The sequence below is a fragment of the Urocitellus parryii genome, chromosome 7 (genome assembly GCF_045843805.1).
Source record: "Urocitellus parryii isolate mUroPar1 chromosome 7, mUroPar1.hap1, whole genome shotgun sequence".
NCBI classification, from domain to species: domain Eukaryota; kingdom Metazoa; phylum Chordata; class Mammalia; order Rodentia; family Sciuridae; genus Urocitellus; species Urocitellus parryii.
Genome location: NC_135537.1, coordinates 38,005,961 through 38,026,061, shown reverse-complemented (window position 1 = coordinate 38,026,061; position 20,101 = coordinate 38,005,961). Strand labels below are relative to the sequence as shown.

The 20,101-nt window shown below is 36.9% G+C and overlaps 1 protein-coding gene across 1 annotated transcript in view; it reads right to left on the bottom strand.

Annotated features, from left to right (window-relative positions):
* The window catches only part of Nipal2 (NIPA like domain containing 2), a 72,484-nt gene that overhangs the window by 10,977 nt on the left and 41,406 nt on the right, over nucleotides 1-20,101 (bottom strand). The window contains exons 5-6 of the mRNA XM_026383473.2: nucleotides 15,341-15,462; nucleotides 7,078-7,174 (exon numbers count right to left, since the gene is read on the bottom strand). Coding sequence (XP_026239258.1) covers nucleotides 7,078-7,174; nucleotides 15,341-15,462 — 219 coding nt within the window. The remainder of the gene's footprint in view (nucleotides 1-7,077; nucleotides 7,175-15,340; nucleotides 15,463-20,101) is intronic.

The window sequence follows — 20,101 nt, the reverse complement described above, 5'->3', positions numbered from 1 at the left end:
ACAGAATTACAGACACGTATCTTGAGTTTCTGTGGTGGAGTAGCATGTGTGGCAATTGTGCTTTAAGAGTGAAGTGACCCTCCGCAAGCAGCCCCTTTTGTTGCTCAGGCTGTGCTGGAATTTAAATTTGTTTAGATCAGCTCAAGATCTGTGGACGGGGTGCTTTTATCTTCGGAACAAGATGCTTATTTTTCAGTGCTGTTGAAAGGGTTCTGCAGAGATTATAATCATTAGTAGACGGGAAGGGCAAGAACAGGGATGGGGGAGGTGGGAGAGTTCAGACTGTCCATCTGACATTTGTGGGAAAATATCTATCAAACTATGGGAAAAATTTAAAGCCAAATAGATGTGAAGACAGGGAAGTGGAAAGCGACACATTCCTCATTTCCTGAGACTTGTCTGAAGTATATGTGTGAGTCTTTTTGTTAGGACATGCCTAGAGGTTACATTAAAAATGGTTTTCGACAAAGACAATAATTGGCAGCAGGACAGGAGCTGAGGTGTCATTTCTCAAAGTGAACCTTAAATCTGAGACTTACATAAACAACATCATATATTTTCTGTGCTAAACAGGGACCCATCCTTATGTGACCAAATTTTTCATAGGTTCAACATGCTAATTAAGAAAAATGACCAGGTCCTGTCACTGTGAAAGCAATGAGCATTTTCTCCCCACACTTCTGTAGGAGGACCCTAGTGCTTTCTTGCTGTCTCAGGTTCCCTGAAGTTACTGTTGCAAAAATTCCTTGGTTTAGCTGAAATCTAAAGAAAGTTCCAAATTAATTTTTAGATGAAATCAAAAGTCAAAGGCAAGTGAAGGAGAAATACTCCCTTTGTTGCTGTTGAGCTACCTGGTCACAATACAGCTGAGTTTCTTCCTTTTAGCTTTTGGAATGGTATTATTTCTTCATTTATATATATATATATATATATATATAATATGTTTAAAATAGTAGGTGAAGGCCAACCGAGAAGAGCCTCCCATAATTTTCTTTTCCAAAATCTGAAAATGTACTTTAACTTGAAGGACTCTAGGGTACACTCCAAATTAGGTATTTTCTTCCAATTAAAAGTCCTAATAAGCAGAGGAGACCAGGTAATAAATTCTAAAAACAAACCCCCCAACCAGAACAAAGAGGCCCTTAAAAAAACAGTCCCCTCTCCATTTTCAGATGTCTTTTGACGGGTCTTCTTACGTATTTCAGATGTTATATCTGACTGATTATGACAACAGTCATGTCTGAGCTAATCTAGGAATTTTAAATATCTATAGAGATCCCTATGTCACTTGATGGCTTAAGTTTGTAGGTCAGCTCTTCAGGGACCTTGATTTCCTCCTAAAATAGTTTGCCTGGAATTGGAGCACCACATGGCTATAGTCCTGTGGTCTGAACAGCCAGGTCTCCCAAAGGGATAATTAATGGAGGAGTTGACCACACTGTTCCATTAGCTTCGGAACCTCAGGATTGCAAAGAACTTAAAGGTCATCTAACTTAACCACCATCTGATTTTAAATTATACTTGAACACAAAACAAAAGCAAAACTAGAATTATTTATTAAACTGCTAAATAAACTATCTTTCTATAACCCTTATATTTTCAAACACCAACTGATTAATCACTATTGTAACTGCAAGCTGTTTCTAAGCTGAAGTCAGGTACTTTAAAGTTTTTTTTGGCGGGGGACTGACGAGGATAGGTAGAAATGAAAAATTGTAATGCAATTTTGAAACATGCAATTCTAATGTTATATACACATATAAATAGAAAGTGCTTATGCATGCACAGAAAATGGCTTAAAAAAACCCTACATTAAGATATTGTCAGTTGTTATCTATAGCACTGGGAATATCTGTAAAAGTGAACATGTTCATTTTTTAAAAACTGGGAAATGCAGAAAAGCCTGGAAAGAAAAATTAAAATCATCTGTAATCTCAATACTTGCTCCCAAATCATTTTTAACATTCAGGTTCATCATTATTTTTTCTATTCATAAGTATGAATGTATTATAACATGTAAATCATATGGCATACACTACTTAGAACCTATTTTCCATTAAGATTAAATATTTTCTATGCCATAAAGTATTCTTCTAAAGCCTGACTTTTATTTGCTATAAAGAATGCCTTTGTATGAATGTATAACTTATTTTGACAATTCCCTATTTTTGGATATTTGAATTGAATCCCTTTTATTTTACTATTACAATGAGGCTACAGTGAATATTTTTGAACATAAATCTATCACTCTGCCTATTTCCTTTGGAAAATCACCTGAAGGGAATTACTGTGTTGACAGTAAGACAGTGAGGAGGCTTCTAAAAAATCCTGATAAACTGCCTGGCAGAGAACACCAGGCATACTGTTGTACTGTGCCCCATAACACAATTGTTAATATTTTTTTCTTTATATCTTTCTCTATTTTCTTAATTTTCAACAATAAATATATACTCCTTTCATTCTTCTCACAGCACCATTTTCCTCCAACATATAGGCTGGCTCCGTATTTGACATTTGGCCCTTTCAATGTTTTCTTAGTTCCTCATCCCGTTTCACGGACTTCCTAGATGGCCAGACCCTAGATCAGTGTCTCCTTCTTAGATTCATCAATATTTCATTTGTTTATTTTGCTTTGACAACCAGAATATGCTATGGATAGAGCAGCACTTCCCAGCCTCCTGCCCTGCCAGAAGAACTGTGGTAAGAGGCTTTGGATTCCTCTAAAAAAGGAGACCACAGACTGCAACAGAGCTTCCAACACCCAAAGGAACACACAAACCCACTTGTGAAGACAGAACATGTCTTTTCTTTATTGCCTCCTCACTGTATTTCTCCGGTCTAACTGAGATTTTTGTCCACATTTTAAAATTGCTGAGAAAGTACATTTCAATTGTCCTAATCACAAGATACGGTAAGAATCGAGGTGATGGATATGTTAACTAATTTAATTATTCCACGTTGTAGTCATAAATCATAACAGCACTTTATATCCCATAAATTCATACAATTATAAGTTTTCAATTTACAATTCAACACATATATAAATACACATGTACATATATTTGTGCATATATAAAGAGAGAAAGGAACTCACTAGAAGCCAGATTGCTTTCTTCCTGATTGTTCTATTTCTTTTTCAAATTCCATTTTCATCTGTCACACGATAAATATTACAGCAACAATAAAGAAAACACCCTACATGTGCTTTCCTTTCCCTCATTCCCAGGTTTTGCCTGTGTGTGCTTTCACTCACACTGCAGGTGGGTACAATGTCGTGGGCTACTTCTTCCATTTTATATGACACTAGACATGTTTTCTTCAAGGTAACCACATGGCTTTCATAATCGTTTTTCCTTGTAAAGTCATTAATGCCCATTGTGAAATACTCAAGCAGCAAGAGGAGCACAGTGAAGAGCAGATACCTTGTTTTCTCATTTCTTATAGTAATGAGGACACTTTATAGTCATCATTAAGTTTTTTAAAAATTAGGAATGGATAAGCTTTAACATGACTTTTCAGTACCTATTGAGATAATTATAAAGTTCCCAGGTTTATTGTGACATCATTGAAATATAAAATTGATAAATTTAAGGTATACAGTGCTCTATATATGATGTACTCTACATATCTAGTGAAATGATTATTCCAATTAAGTTGGTAAACCCATCTATTGCCTTTCACAGTTACCATTTTTTGTGTGAGTGTGTGGTGAGAACATTTAATATATACACTCAGCAAAATTCAAATACACAATACAGTATTGATAACCACAGCACCATGTCATACTTCAAATCCCCAGAACACATTTGCCTATGACTGAAAGTTTGTACCATCTGACCAACATCTCAATATTTCCCTTTTGACTCATTAACATGATGAACTACAGTAATGGATTTCTTAAAGAATCAAATTTTTTTTGTTAATAATTCAAACGCTTATAGTGTGCTCCCTGGGTTTTAGTTCTAGGTAGAGTATATGTAGTATAAAGAAAAGACATGTTCTATATTCACAAACTTAATCTGGCAAGGAAGGTAAGCTCCAAGATGATGCATTAAACACATATATAGAATGTAAATACAAGAAAAAGAAGCAGTTTCATTAAGATCACTTGGTCATGAAGCATGATTTGCTCTGGATTCCACTTGCTAATATATTTCACTTGGGATTTTTCCATCAATAGTTGGCAGTGAAATTAGTTCAGAGTGTTCTATATTTGTATTATCTTCTTCAGATTTGGGATCAGTATTTATCTGATTATAGTTTAAAAAGGGAAGGCTTTCTTCTAATGTCCTCAAATAGTTCCAGTAACATCAGAATAATCTGTTCCTTAAAGATTTGAACCTTTGGAACTGTCTAGACCTGGTTCTTTTTTAGAATGTGACTTCTTAACAACCCCTGTATTTCTTTCATAGTTATTTTCCTTAAAAAATACAGTTTATTTGTTTTGTATGTTAAAATGAGTAATTTAAGTTTTATTAAGTATATATGTGTGTACATCTCTCTTTCCATTCATCTCTCATTTCTATTTTTGAGTACCTGTGATTTTTTTTTCTTGATGGAGGATCTATTTTTAGTTGTCTTTTAAGAACTTGTTCTGGGGTGTATTTTTCAATTCATTGCTTTTCTGTTTTCTATTTCGTCCATTTTGGTCTTTATCAATTGTTCTCTTCTGCCTTCCTTAGCTTTATTTCAGTGTTTTTTTCTAACTTCTTGAGTTGAATGCTTTGATTTACATCAAAAGCAATTAATTTCCTCTGAATACAGCATTAGTCATTAACTACAGTTTAAATATTAAGTGTTTGCATAGTAATTTAAAAAGTATGTGCTACAATTAAATCTTGCCTTGCCCAGCTGCAGTTTAAGAGTACTTTTTTTAATATTTATTTTTTTAGTTGTAGTTGTACACAATACCTTTATTTTATTTATTTTCTTATGTGGTGCTGAGGATTGAACCCAGGACCTTGCACATGCTAGGCAAGGGCTCTACCGCTGAGCCACAACCCCAGCCCTAAGAGTACTTTTAACATTTCCAGGTGGGAAGGTTTTACTGGTTTTTATTTTTGTTATTATTTTCTGTTTTTATTTTACTGTGACGTGAGAATGTGGTCTGTATTCTTTCAACTTCCTGGAATTGATCAAGGATTATTTTGTGTGTGGCCAATTACATAATCAACCTTTGTAAATGATACACAGGCAGTGGAAAGAAGGCATATTCTCTGTTTCCAGGATTTGGAGTTCAATATTAGAGATTCTAGTATGACTTTAAGTCCATGAGCTAAGTCTCTTTTCCCCTTATATTTCTATTTATACATTTTTGCATCTTTCTGCAGATTTTCCTTAGGATATTATGTATGATGTTCTTCTGAACTGATTGATTATCCCCTTTGTCACATTTAATGTTTTCCATCTTGATTTTATACACACACACACACACACACATTTTAGTTGTAGATAGACACAATACCTTTATTTTATTTATTAATTTTTATGTGGAGTTGAGGATTGAACCCAGTGCCTCATACGTGGGAGGCAAGTGCTCTGCACTGAGCCACAATCCCAGCCCTTAATTTTAACTTAGTAATATCCTAATCCCTTTCTTCTGTTTTCAACCTGAGTTACCTTGCTTTAGATAAAATTGATGTACACAGCCAAAATATTTAACAACCAATAAGACCAATGGGAAAAGGTGGGGGTTTGAGGCCCCCTGCATTAATGTTTAGTGGCTAGTCATGGCAGGGGTAGGGTTGGAGGAAGAGAGATCAGTGAAGGAAGCACTCTAGAGGCCTGATTGGTAGCTATTTCCATAACTCTCAAAGAGCTGTACCCAGGCAAATGGCTGAATCCAATTTCAGAATCTTTTTCAATATCCATTTGAGAGTTTCTCTAAAGTTCAATTTGAGAATCTTTCTTTTTTAACTATGTAAACTTACGCCATTTACATTTATGCTCATGATTGATAATTTTCTAATTTTATGTCCTATTTAAAATTTACTTTATTTTCAATATTTTCCTATACAATATGCATTTTATTTTTGTTATTTGCTTTTGTTTTCCCTACCTGGTAATTTGGAAAGAAAGAAATATAAAGTTCCCTTGATTAATACCATACTTGAATTCGTTTCTAAAAGTAACTATCTTAAACACAAAAACTAGTTGATGAGATAGAAAAAATGAAAACCCCAGTAACCTAATTTACATGGGGCTACAGCTTGTCCAATGGTATAAGTATAATCTACAGTCATAGAAAACAATACATAACATATGGATCATCTTATTGGTAAAGAAGAGGTTAATGAAGGGTTATAAATAAAATTTTGAAAATCGGGGATGGGGTTGAGGCTCAGCGGTAGATCACTCGCCTAGCATGTGTGGGCCCTGGGTTCAATCCTCAGCACTACATAAAAATAAATAAAGGTATTGTGTCCAAATACAACTAAAAAATAAATGTTTAAAAAAAATTGAAAAGGGAATTTCCCAAATGTTTAGCAATATCTCCTTGTGTTGGTATATATGAGTGTGTGGGGTGGGGGAAGAGGGAGAAAGGAGGGACAATATATGAAAATATAGTGGGTTATCTAAGTATCAGATTTCAAATCCTGTAAGAAGTCTCTGGTAAAAGAAGTAAAAGGGTTGGCAAACAATGAATAAAAGAAATATGGTATTTAACAAAATCATACTGCTTATGTTTATGCTTCATTTTAGCCACATTTTAAAGTTTTAAAAAATATGTAAACAGGACAGATCTTGTTAACTTAAAGTTTAAATTAAGTTTATTAGTTTATTTTAAAAATCTTTTTCAATTATTTGCTTCAAAACAATTTGCAAATTTTTATAGAGTACATAAAATTACCAAGGAGTAAAAATCCATAAGTGTATTTTGTCAAGAATTAAACATGTCCCAATTGAGTATAATGGGCATGCAAAGTATAATCTGAATAGTTTAGACTCAACTTCTTCCTATAGGTCAGAGTTGAAAAATAGAAACAGAAAGAAACAGAATGCTCAAATATTCCCTTCAAGCTTCATTTATGACTTAACATGGACTAATTAGAATAAGAACACAATATATTCCCTTACCTAAAAGTGCCACCAGAGTAAGCAGAATCACCATATGCGTCATTCCTTTTCTTTTAAGGAAATATAGGAGAATGCAGAAAATTAATATTTCTAAAATCTAGAAATGAAAAAAAAAACAAGAGTAAGTTATTCTATGCAAAATCTTCACAATGCCACACTTCTTTCCTTTTTAAAAAAAATTTTAAAATTTTCTTTCTCTTTTTGATTTCCCAACAGTTTTCATGAGCGCTGAGGGTGACTGAAGTTCCCAGGGACAATTATAAATCTAGAACAATATAAGGAGCTCAGCCATCCAGATCCAGAGCTTTCACACAGTCAATCCACCAGTGACGCCCAAACCTAGCTCTCTAGGCCTCACCTTGCTGAGACTACTAGATGTGTCCACAGGAGTGTTTAGTAGGTACACCACATGGACATGGGCAACACTTAAATCTTGATTTCCCTACTTTCCAACTTGTTCCTCCTGGGGCCTTTGCCCATATGGTCAATGACCTCACCATATGTTCTGCTGTACAAGCCAAAAACTCCTTCCTCTGCCATCCTTCACCCTCTGCCATGTTCTCCCTGGACTACTGTAATAATATCCTAACTTGTCTCTGATCTTACTCTTGCTTCTCAACAAGCCAGCCATTCGGCAGCCGGAAGAATCATTTAAACATGTGATTGGGATAATGAAATATTTAATTTGCAGAGGAGAATATGTATGATATACACTTTGGATATATGTAGCAATATGTCAAGAATTCACGTGTTTCTGCCCAGGAACCACTGTACTGCACTTTGCATTTACCCTTTGCTTTCTTTCTTGTTTACCACATTTTTACATATTCCCAAAGACCATGTTTATTTTCACATATGCTTGGATTTTATCCATGTGGGATTATTTCCCTTGCTTGCTTTTTCACTCTGCATTATGCTAATGAAATTCATCCAGGATGATCCAGGAAGTAAAAATAAAAATTGATCCAGTCATTCCTTTGCTTAAACTTCTTTTTTTTTTTTTTTTTTTTTCCTATTCCATGTAGATTAAGATCCAAATTCTTTACTGGATCACAAAGACCCAAACAACTTTTTGGACTCAAGTTTGTACCACTTGCTTTGGAATGGTCCACAAAGGCCGGTCAGAAGGGCCCTTGTTTTCTTTTTCCCTTATTTTTCTTTGTCCGTTTGTCCCTCCCTCCTTTCCTTCCTTCCTTGTTCTCTGCAGTCCTCAGATTTCTCCTGCCGTTGGGCCTTTGTACTATTGTCTGCCAAAAACACTCTTTTCCTTGATCTTTGCATGATGGCTTCTTCTTAGCTCTCAGCTAGAATGTCACCTCCTCTGAGAGGTCTTTCCTGACTACTCTGATCTAAAAGAGCCAGCCAGTCATCCTGCCACACCCACAGTTTTAGGTTGCTGTAGCCGATATGTCATTGCCTGGTGCATTTCTTGTTCATATACTCTATATTTCTTGAATATAGAATGCCAGCTCAATGAAAAGAAGGACCTTATGTGTTCTGTTTGCCACTCTATCTCTAGTGCCTAGTACACAGTCTTGTAATAAATGTTTATGAGATTAATAAATTATACCTTATATCTATTATAAACAACTTGCCAAATAAAGAGAGCACTGCCTGATAAATAGTGTTCCATAAGTAGTAACTGAAATTGTAAAATTTTCCAACCCTTAAGAAAACTCCAGTGTAATTCTGAAATTCTGTTTTATTTTTGTTTTAATACTAAAAGCATTTTTTTTGTAGCCCTTAAGATAACCAGAAGCCAGGCTATTATTATTTTTTTGATAAGAGACGGGATCTCTGGACCGAAATCAAATGTGAAGTCTTAAATTTCTGAAAACAGACAAGTACATCATTGAATTTTTACTTAAAAATCGCTGGAGAGGATTGCATTTTACTGGCAGAGCCCTCTCTAAATCTAAATAAATCTAAATCTAATAAATCTAATTGTTTGAATTCAAAGTTTTGCTTGTTGATTTGTGTTTTCCTTTAATCCTCTGTGGGCATGGGAAGCCACAGGACCGTATCTTACTCATTCTAAAAAGCTTCTCATCTAATATGGAAGATTAGATCATCCTTTGGACTTTTCTTCCCCTGATAAAGTAAGCCAATTATTTTCACTATTTTTCTTTTTTTGTAGGACTCATTTGCCAGGCCTTTAATTCAATTGAGTGGTGCTACAAAAGCTATTAGAGTGCCACCTCTTTGCCTTCCCTAAAGCGGCCATCAAAACACTGGGTGTCCCAATCGCTGTGCACCAGTTAACAGGCTCCTCTTGGCTTGGTGTCCCCAAGCACAGGCTTCCATTTCCCACGGATGCAATTACAGATTGTTCCCAGCAGTGCTGTATTCGTTGCTGGAGGCCAGAAGGCTCTTCTTGCACTAAATAAAACATGGAGCATGGGAGCTACATCTAGTTGCACTCCAGCTATTAATTTTTTGGGGTGCGTGGGTAATGAGGGTAATGGTTCCAAGCTCTAAAGATCATGTAGGACCTTTTTTTTTTTTTTTTGCAAATTTCATCTCTATGACTTCAGAAACATAAAACATGAGTTCTCGTTATTCACAGAATGACTATAGTTGACTTGGGTTCCACCTTGTGGTGCCAAGGGATCACAGGTCTCAGGAATAAAATATTCAAGAAGTATGAATTAATGTTTATTCTTTTTATATAACTTTTTTCCTCTAAAATATCAATATTAATGAAGCTGGAATGTCACAGGTTGCTGTGCCCCAAGAAGAGGCTGCACTGCTGACTGCTATCTCTGAGGTTAGAAATAACAACAGGTCCTACTGTGTGCCCACTGCATGCTGCACACTTTTCTCTACTTGTACTAACTCATGGCATCCTGACAACCTCTTTAGGAGGTAGAAACTATAGTTATCCCCACTTTACAGGTGAGGAAATTGAGGGTCAGGGGTTAAGTGGATGCTGCCCCAGTAGGCAGCATAACGGCTCCCCAAAGAAGTCCATGTCCTAATCTCCAAAACCTGTGGCCACATGATATTATTATTATTATTTATTATTATTATTATTTTGGCTACATGATATTACATGGAAAGGGGCTTGGCAGATGTGGTTAAGGTTATGGAACTCGAGGTGGGGAGATGATCCTGGATGATTTAAGGGTCCAACATGATTACACAAGTCTGTAAAAGAAAAGAAGCTTCCCAGCTGCAGCAGACAGCTGCCACATAGGAAAGATGGGAGCCAAGGAACACTGGTGACTCTAAGAGCTGGGAAAGGCAAGGAGTCAGATTCTCCCTTGGAGGCTCTGGCAGGGAGCATAGCTACTTAGCCTAGCAAGATCTCAGTAAGACTTCTGACCTAGAAAACTACAGTCATAAATTTGTGTTATTTTAAGCCACTAAGTTTGTGACAATTTGTTATAGAATAATAGAAAACAAATTCAGGTTCTGTTACCTGAAATCTTTCCAGAGGAATGATTTTTTTTTCCCCCTTGGGTACTAGGGATTGAACTCAGGGACCCTTGACCACTGAGCCACATCCCCAGCCCTATTTTGTATTTTATTTAGAGATAGGGTCTCACTGAGTTGCTTAGCTCCTCATTTTTGCTGGGCTGACTTTGAACTTGTGATCCTCCTGCCTCAGCCTCCTGAGCTGATGGGATGACAGGTGTGCGCTACCATGCCCGGCAAGGAATGGAGTCTTTGGGAGGAATTTTCTGCATTGATTTTGGGTTTTCTGGATTGGTTCTCTAGTCTATTTAGAGGTATCAGTCACCCTGTTTTTAGTGGCTTAAAGGGCTCTGGCTATTCAGGAGTGAAGTGGAAAAGGCAGACACAATTTCCTTGTTGGATGCTCCACTTCCAGTATAAAAATACAAGCATGAGTTTACCTCCTTTTCTCTTACCAAGATTTTTCTTGGAAGCATAGCCCTTTGATGCAGCACCTTTGTCCAAAAAGAATAGGCCTTGCAAGTTCTCTCCTAGGCCAAGTTTGGACAAAGACTTGGTCCTTGGAAATCAGTTTTATTAATTCTGCATAGAGAGGTGTTTAGAGAAGTGTGTTTGAATGTGTCCCCACCTCCCCCCAAGAGGAGGACAACTTGGTTTTGAATTCTGGCTCTCCCATTTCATATTTATGTGACCTTGGGTAAGTTACTGGATCTCTCTAAGCCTCAGCTTGCCCCTCTGTGAGACGTAGAGGATAATAGTGCCCCAAGTATAGGATCATTAGGCAGATAAAACATAAGATTGTAGTTGGAGCTATGCACAGTGCTCAGCTGCTCCATGAGCATGGTCTACTGAGCTGCAGAAATGTCTAATGGTGCAGACACACGAGTACTATTTGTATCCAGAAAATAAAGCAAAGAAACATCAGGCAAGAGACAACAGCATGTCTTATAAAAACATGCAGCTTTCGCCCTTCAGGTTTTAAACACCTGACAGTGGGTTGTGAAGGAGCTTTGCCAGAAAGGTTGACTTAACAATCAGCTCTGAGGAATAGGATTACCCCAAATGACAGGTTTGGCCTTTGCTTCTGCTGATTTAATTTTTTGTCTGGAGGAGCTAAAATGAGCACCATGCAGATTATTTTGTGAAGGATTTTATGTTCATGACAGAGGTTTCTATTTGAATAGTCTGTTGGAAAATCTGGGTGGGCAAAATGGCCATGATGAAGCCTGCCAAAGAACATGAAGTAATTGGGGCTTGGGGCTACATTTCCTCACGTGGACTCTGCAGAACATGTGAACACGAATTACTCAAAAAGGTCCTTCAGAAAAGGACTCCCTGGTCAAATAAACTTAGGGCACACAGGACTAACAAAATTAAACCTATCTCTTTCCTCAAGGACTTCTGGCTTTTAATCTGCTGACAGAGATGATGGATTCCACAGAGGGACCTGTTACGCCATATCTCTCTAAGCCAGTCTGGCCTTGAATCCATGCTCATTTTTTATTTTTGGCAAGTATCCATGAGGGGAGCTACCCATCTGAGGCAGACAGGTGGGGAGAGGTTATGTTGGTGGGTGAAAAAAGGGCACTTCATTCTTCTGCTGCTAGCTGACACCAGGCTGCTCAAATCCTCTTGCAAAAGAATGCTTGATTAGAGCTCCTGGGCCTTGTGGCTTCGAGGTTTCCACTTAGTGGAAACCTGGAAGGTAAAACAGACGCCCATCTGTCAGGCAACACGTAAGGTAAGGGATGGTATGATCCTGCCTGTAATACCATTTACAATCCCTGTTTTGAGGAGTGCAAAGCTTATTAAAATATCAAATATTTTTATTCATTTTGTAAGTTAGTCGATCAGTCCTGAAAAGCAATTCTGGTGCTGTATTTATATGCAGTGTAATTACATAAACAGATGAATGATTTGTCAAAGAGTAGTCTCAATTGCGTAATTATGATCTTTGCAGTCATACTTTGCAGAAAGAGTACAGAATCTGTCATACCTGATGATTAAATGTTAATTACTTAGATGTTTAGCAGATTTAAATCTTAAGATCTCTGTATATAACTAATCACCCCCAGAGTCTTCAGAGAAAAAAACCATATAATGGATTAAATTCTACATTACTATTACATGAACCTATTACCCTTAAAGTTTAATCCAAAATCAAGAGCTGTTCCATATTAAAACTTATTTTATGCTATTTTATAAATACCTAGATTTAGCTACCTTTCTTTTTCCTGTGTGGCATTTTCTTTCAAATATACTATCTTATAATTATACAATTTTACTGAAGGGTGGATCTATCCTGGTACTGTAAAATTTCTGCTATAGGAATTCCTCTCTGTAACCAAGGTGTCTAGTCAGTTGAATGGATGAGTGAATAAATAAATGAATGAATTTAAGAGTTGACTCTGGAAAATGACAAAGTTTAATTAATTTCAGAGTATTTTTGTGGAAATATAAGGTTTAATAAAAAGTGGCTTTGTTCTTTTCAAATATTTTCTCTGGTGTTAACACAAGATACATCATCATGAAGCAATGCAGTTTATTTCAGAAATAAGACTTGATCTTTATTCTTTAATCTCCAAAGGATTCAGCTCAGGCTATTAATTTTCTGATCACAGGTTATGTCACTCTTTTCTTACTGGATAAAGACTGTTTTGCCTGTAGGCAGAAAATAGCAATGTGTTGGTAGGACTTCAAGTCTGGACTGTCATGAAACATTCAACAAAGTTTAAAGAACAGAAGTAAATCACAGGGATTAAAACTTCTAGTGTGTATAGCTGATCGATGAAATCTGATAAAGAACTGAGTTTGGTGGACAGGCAGGAAAATGAATGGGTGGGGGAAGGCACGATGTACGAATGACCTCGGGAAGGCTAATCTGAGTTGGGAAGCCCAATCCTAAAGGTTGGGGTTGGGGACAGGGGCTGCGGGAGGAGGTAAGAGGTGACAGAGCTAGGGAAAAAATAAAGTCATGAGAATGAAAATTAGAGCCATAACATATCAAGAACAGGTGTTTCAATAGGCAGAGCATTATGACTGACAGCTGGCTAATTTATTGACCAATAATGATTCTTCCCTGAGGGTGTGCATGGTCTACTGGAATAGAACAGAAAGGAAAATAGGTGATTAAAACATAATGTGTCATACAGAGAGCCCAGAAAATGGAGCAACTATCTTGGTAATATGCTCTTTAACAGAAGATGCCCCATCTGAGCTGTGCCCATGATGGCAAGTTTGGAGGGAGTTGCAAGGGCATGGAGACAGGGTTCCAAGGAGCTAGGACTCTGCTGGCAGAGGGAACCACAAACACAGTGGCACTGCATTATGTGGCTACAGTGCACTAATTGAGCAGATCTCTCTTGTAGGAGAATACTTCCAGCCACAGTGTTGAGGATGAGCAGCAAGAGGACAGATTCATTAAGAGGCAAGGGATGTCTGAGCAAGGGATGATGAAAGCCTGAACTGATGCAAAGGCAATGGAAATATAAAAGAAGGGTCAAGTTCAAGAAAATTTAAAACATCCAATAGGATGAGAGGTAGAGTGGGGAGTAAAGATGTGGGAGAAGTTATGTGTAGCTCAGACTTCCAGGATTGGAAGCAGACACACAAAATATTGGAGTGAGAGAGGTTTTTTTGGGAAAAGACATGGGTTCAATTTCAGATAACTTACATTTGAGAAACCAAATATCCAAACAGGGATGAGTAATAAGTGGAGAACATAGGGCTGGAGCTTAGGAGAGGCCTGGGAAGGACAGGTATGTCTGGATTTGGAAGGAGGGGATTCTAGAAGATGATGGGCAGACAGCAGATGCTGCACAAAGTTCAAGAAGTGTCAGGAGCAAAAAATGCAATTCCATTTGACAAGATGTGGGAGGGATCTACTAGATTGTAAGGAGAGGAGCGAATGGGATCTGAGAGAGTGGACAGGGTTGGCAAGAGTAGACAGACTATCTGAAAGCATCTTTTGATGGTGAAGGGAAGAAGGCAAATAGGAAAGATTTTTAAAGGGTGTGTAATGTATGAGGAATTTTTTTTTGAAAACAGAGAAAGTTAAGTATCCTTATAGAGTAAGAGAAAGTAAAAGTGAAAGGGGTAAAGAGGTCTTTCCTATAGATAGGTAAGATACATAGAATTCATAGACTAGGAATTGCTGCTGTATTACGCTGAGTTACACTTAGATCAAAACTAGTAAACATATTCCTGCAAATGCCAAGGTCACACTTTTAAATACTAGGTATATCAACTAGGATCACACTTTTTACTCATTTTAAAAGCAGAGGAGTATACCACATAGCTTTTTGAGGTCATTTCTAATCCTAAGACCATACCTTGCCTGTATGCTTTGATTCTGTTTATTAAATTCACAATTATTTTTCCAACCCAAATCATGGTTAAATGCTCAGCAAGACTATCTCAGTTTTCTTCTTACTACCTGCCTGTTCTAGAGTATTTTTATTCTCCAATCTTAGTCTGTAACAAGCTACATATTAACCATTTCAATCATGTTCTCTCTTTACAATCACCTGATAACAATCACTGTATCAAATAAAGCACCCCAATTAATAGCTTCAAATACCTGTATCAGCTCTTTTCATGTTTTCTTTACATGGGATCATACCTGCTCATCTCAAACAACCTGTTGCAGTAATAAATGAGGACTTCTTGGAAGATGCTTCTACTGCTGATTTAATATTTCAAATACTTTGGTACTGCTCAAAAAGATTTTAATTTCAATATGTTTCTAATGCTGAGAAGAAAAAGTCGTACCAGCTCTCCAACATCTGCAGACATCAGTGGTCTAGATAGTATCACTTCAGGAAGAGTGGAATTTTAGAATTCTTACCACATAGACCAGGAACTGCCAGCCAACAAAGTAATACTGTATTGTTCTTGCTGAGACAGCCTGAGTTATATTTGGAGCAAAATTCACCAATAAATATGTTCCTGCAAATGCGAATGTCATACCTTTAAATAAAACAGAAAAGACAAAGCCAACTGAAAAGGGACACTTAAAACTTTTTTGTTGACTCAGACATTACCTAGAGACAGAGCATTACTTGTAAAAGTGCTGGCAGCCCCTCTCTATTAAAAATATGATTCATCAAGCCATCCTGTAACATCACATGTTCACCCAACGGCATGACCTTTACAGGGGCATCAAATCCAGGGATTGGATGGGCCAGAAAATAACTTCTGGTTCTTCTCTGTTGTTTCAGATGAGTCTTGGCCTCTCTGGAGCTTTTCTCAAAGGTAGAGAAGGTCAGAACATGTGCACATGCCCATGGGAAAACACATCTCACCTCCATCCACCTAATCTAGATCTCAGAGCCCAGAGGACAGGCAAGTCCACCACATGATGACCTGCCCTGCACTTGAGCATCTCTGGAGCCCCAGAGACACTTGCCCTAGTGATTTCACATTGTGAGACTCCAGTAAAATGAGTGCCTTAATCACTGCCATCTATTGGTTGGTTCAGCAGGAATAACAACAGGGCTGCTGACGTTGCTGCCGAATTTTAATTATTCTAATTTAGGACTGAGGGTTGCAAGGTTAGCTTAGTAAAAATGCATCGCATCATCAACCCAATGACAGGAGTGTGTTCCTCAGCATCACTTAACACGATAGAGGAGAGAGTGTGGCATGGGAGGGGTGGCTGCTGGAGGAGGCGGAGGACTTGTCCTTTCCAATAACACTGAAAACAGCTTTCTTTTCTTTCTTTCTTTCTTTCTTTCTTTCTTTCTTTCTTTCTTTCTTTCTTTCTTTCTTTCTTTCTTTCTTTTTTTTTTAATAAATAGCCACCTAAGAAAAACTGATAAAAGCAGTATTTTTTTTTTCAGTACACCTACAAACAATTCAGCTTGTTTTATCACTGAGATTTGACACTGTGGAAATAATTTACAGGCAGCATTGATTCTAACCCGAGACAATTTGGTTTGTGTATAAAATCTCACAGTTTGAAGGCACTAATTTCTCATTTCTCTTAACCACATGATTTAGGTTTTGAACTCCAGTTTCTGAGAATAGTGTTTGATTTTTTTTTCATGCAAGTTAGACAACACTTATTTGTAGAAGCTAAAAACAGAAGCTACAAATAAGTTTTCTCTAATTTTTTTGTGTAATACTTTGTGAAGACAGAGATTAGATACATAATTTTTAAAGCTATTTCTAATGAGAACTTTTGGAATAAAAAATATACATTATTAAATATTGTAATAAAAGCAAACTAATAAAAGCCATACACAAGAACCTGGAGAAAAGTTATTGGTCAGTTATGTTCTTTCTTTGAAAGAAAAAAAAAAGATTATATAAGATAATTATTCCAAATTAAGCTCGAAGAAGAAAGAGATTTTTAAAAAAACAATTTTCTAAACTTGGTAAAGTAGAATCAATCAATTTAATTAAAAAATACACTTTAATCAGTCTCAGAGACTTCCAACTGTTTCTTTTGGGAAATCTATATTTCTTATTTATATTAAGCTCCTCTACCAGATTTAATCTCCTCTAACAGAATCTAGCATCAATAAACTTTCCTGTTTTAATTTCATTCTGAGTTGGTAACACAGGTATATGGTACAAAATTCCAGAATCAATGAAGGTGATCAGTGAAAAGTTAAATCTCTCCTATACCCTGAGGCCACCAGTTTCCCTGCCCAACATTAACCACCACCACTGGGTCCTTAGGTTTTCTTTTCAGAGATGTTTTATGCATATGTGAGTGAGTGCGCATGAGTTTTGTCATTTTATACAAATGATAGCATATTATAGACACTGCTTTGCATCTTGCTTTTTTGTTTTTTCCCCACTTAACAGAACACCTTGGAGGAGATGCAGGGCAGTCTCATTCTTTGAGGTTTACATAGTATTCCATTATATGATATGATGGTAGTGGTATTTAACTTAGTTTTCCTCAATATTATCTTTGATTTACATCTGTGTCTGTGCACATCTCTATCAATATGACTTCATTGCATTCTGAAACTAAAAACAAAAAGGCCGATGGTTTTGCAATTATACTTTCAAAGTCACTTTTTACATAACATTATTTCGCTTGAGCCTCACCTCACTGAGTCTAGTAACTCTACTAAACCCATTCTTTTTCTTGATAATTTTAATTTCAGCTACTCATGACAGTTGCAAAAGCAGTTCTAGATAGCTGTTAACAGTTGTATGCTTGTTTATTTTGTGCCATTTGCATTTTTAATGCAATTTACTATTTCATGTGCATATTTTTCAGAGGTACTTAAAAGTGTTGAAGATAGTCATGTGTACTTCCTTAAATAAATTTCCTTAAAGTGGCATGGAATGTCAGTTCCTGCTATTTTTATTTCAGTGAAACCATAAATACTCTTTTGGAGGACACAGATTTCTAACTTAGAAAACTTGCTAGTTTATCTTCTTTGGCCCTGTTACCCAAAAGAGTGACATGGATATGTAATATCCCCAAGAAGCAGGCAGTAGAGATATGCTTCTGGCCCACAGGAGTGGTTACAATTATGGTCAAGACTTGGATTCCTGCAAGTCTCATCAAAGCAGATGAAACTGTCTCTGAAAAATTCAAATTTCATTGCGACTTTCTAGCCAGAAGAGCTCCAGCAAGTTATTGATACAGCTGTAACTGGATGAGTCTCCCTGATCTCTAGGTATGAATTAAGTCATCATATCTTCTAGATCCTAAGAGGCCAGTTCTGGGCAGCTGAATATGCTTGAAACTCCCCTGGAGGCCTGATGCGACACAGGACCTAGGATCAATTCCCCCGGGATGTTGACTGTTTGCCATGAGTTAAAGGCCATCTAAGTTCAACTTAAAAATCAATCTAAAATAGTATACCTAATGATATAGCTCAGGATGATCAGGTACTGTCATTGGAACTGTTTATAAGGAGTCAGTGGAAGGTATGGACAGAAAGGAATCATCGAGCATCTTCTGACTGCTTAGTGAAAACTTTGCCCCATTGGTCTTAAAAGGAAGTGCAATGAAGGAAATGATCTAATTAACAGAACACAGAGAAGCAAATACTGCAGCACTATGTTTCCTCCCCCAGCTAACCTTGGGAACTGGTGTATGAAGCACCAAGATCTGGATATTGGAGATGGCCCAAAACACAGCAGCTGGGCACTGTGGGTAAACTTCAGGTGGGAGTCCATGTCTGGAGCTGAACACTACTCACCACTCAAGGAAGTGACTCATCTTTCTCCCTCACATCCCAACCTGCAGCAATTATGTTTTCTGATCAAATATGATGCAAGTTACTTAAAAGTTGACAGTGGAGATTTCACATTTAGCTTGACAGAATATACAAGCAATGAAACCTTCTCCTATAAACTTGGCCTATGTGCAAAACAGGTATACAAGCAAAACAGGTATCCAAGCAAATTCCTACTATTTACAGTAGGTGTATACTAGGTATCCTGGGAGAGAATGTACTAAGGCAAGGTAATCCTTTTTATTAAGGTGATATTCTTAGAACTATTGATTTCATTGGCAAGTATGGCCAACATGATTGTTTTATTATGATCAGCATAATATTAAAACATGATAGTAGAAACTATATAGCTAATACTAATAAGCACAATTCTATATTCTAATTTAATCCTTACCACAAATCTGTGAAAAACTGACAGTAGTCCCCCCTTGTCCACAGTTGATACATGCTAAGGCCCCCAGTGGGTGCCTGAAATCTCACATAGGACTGAATCCTATGTATGCTGCTTTTTCCCCTATGTCTACCTACCTATAATAAAGTTTAATTTATGAATTAGGTGAAGTAAGAGATGAACAACAATAACTAATAATACAATCTAATAATTACAATATGCTTTAATAAAAGTTATTTAAAACTGATGAATTGTTTATTTCTGCAATTTTCCATTTAATATTTTTCAGATTGCAGTTTACTATGGGTAACTAAAACCACAGAAAGTAAAACTGGATAAGGGGAGGACTATTGTTTACTATTATATAATTATATTATTAAAACATGCACTGTATATGCCATACAGTATTCAACATGCATGGTATTTAATGTCTAATCTTAAACTATTACTATCTATATTTAACAAATGAGGAAACTGAGTCACAAAGAGAATAACTATTTTGCTTGGGGTTTTCCAACTAATATGCTGAGAACTTGGATTGGAACCTAGGCAGTCTGTTTTCTGTTTCATTCCACTGCCTCTTGTATGCATTAAGGGCTAGGGCTGCTGAATGGAAAGCTCAAACTGTCATTCACATGGTAGTCTAAATGCGTGGAGCCCCCCACAACTGTACAGATCACCAACAGGCCAGAAAGAAGGAAACAATTCCTCCCGGCAGAGGTCCCTGGGGTCCCTGACTAGTCTCACATAATTTGGGGGGCTCTAATGTTCATTTAGAAGAGCATTCCCAAATTGGTGTTCCCTGAAACCAGTTTTCAAAAGGTGGAGGCCTCACCAAAAAAGGCCCAAATGAGTCAAATGTTATTTGGGAAGAGGCGAGCTAAATGAATTTGAGTAGTTCTTTCACTAGAAGACCTCTCAGATCTCCTAATGTGTTGATGTTCACATGGATTGCGTAAGGAGCATGTGGTTGTCATATTTCCAAATCATTTTTGACCATTTATATTTC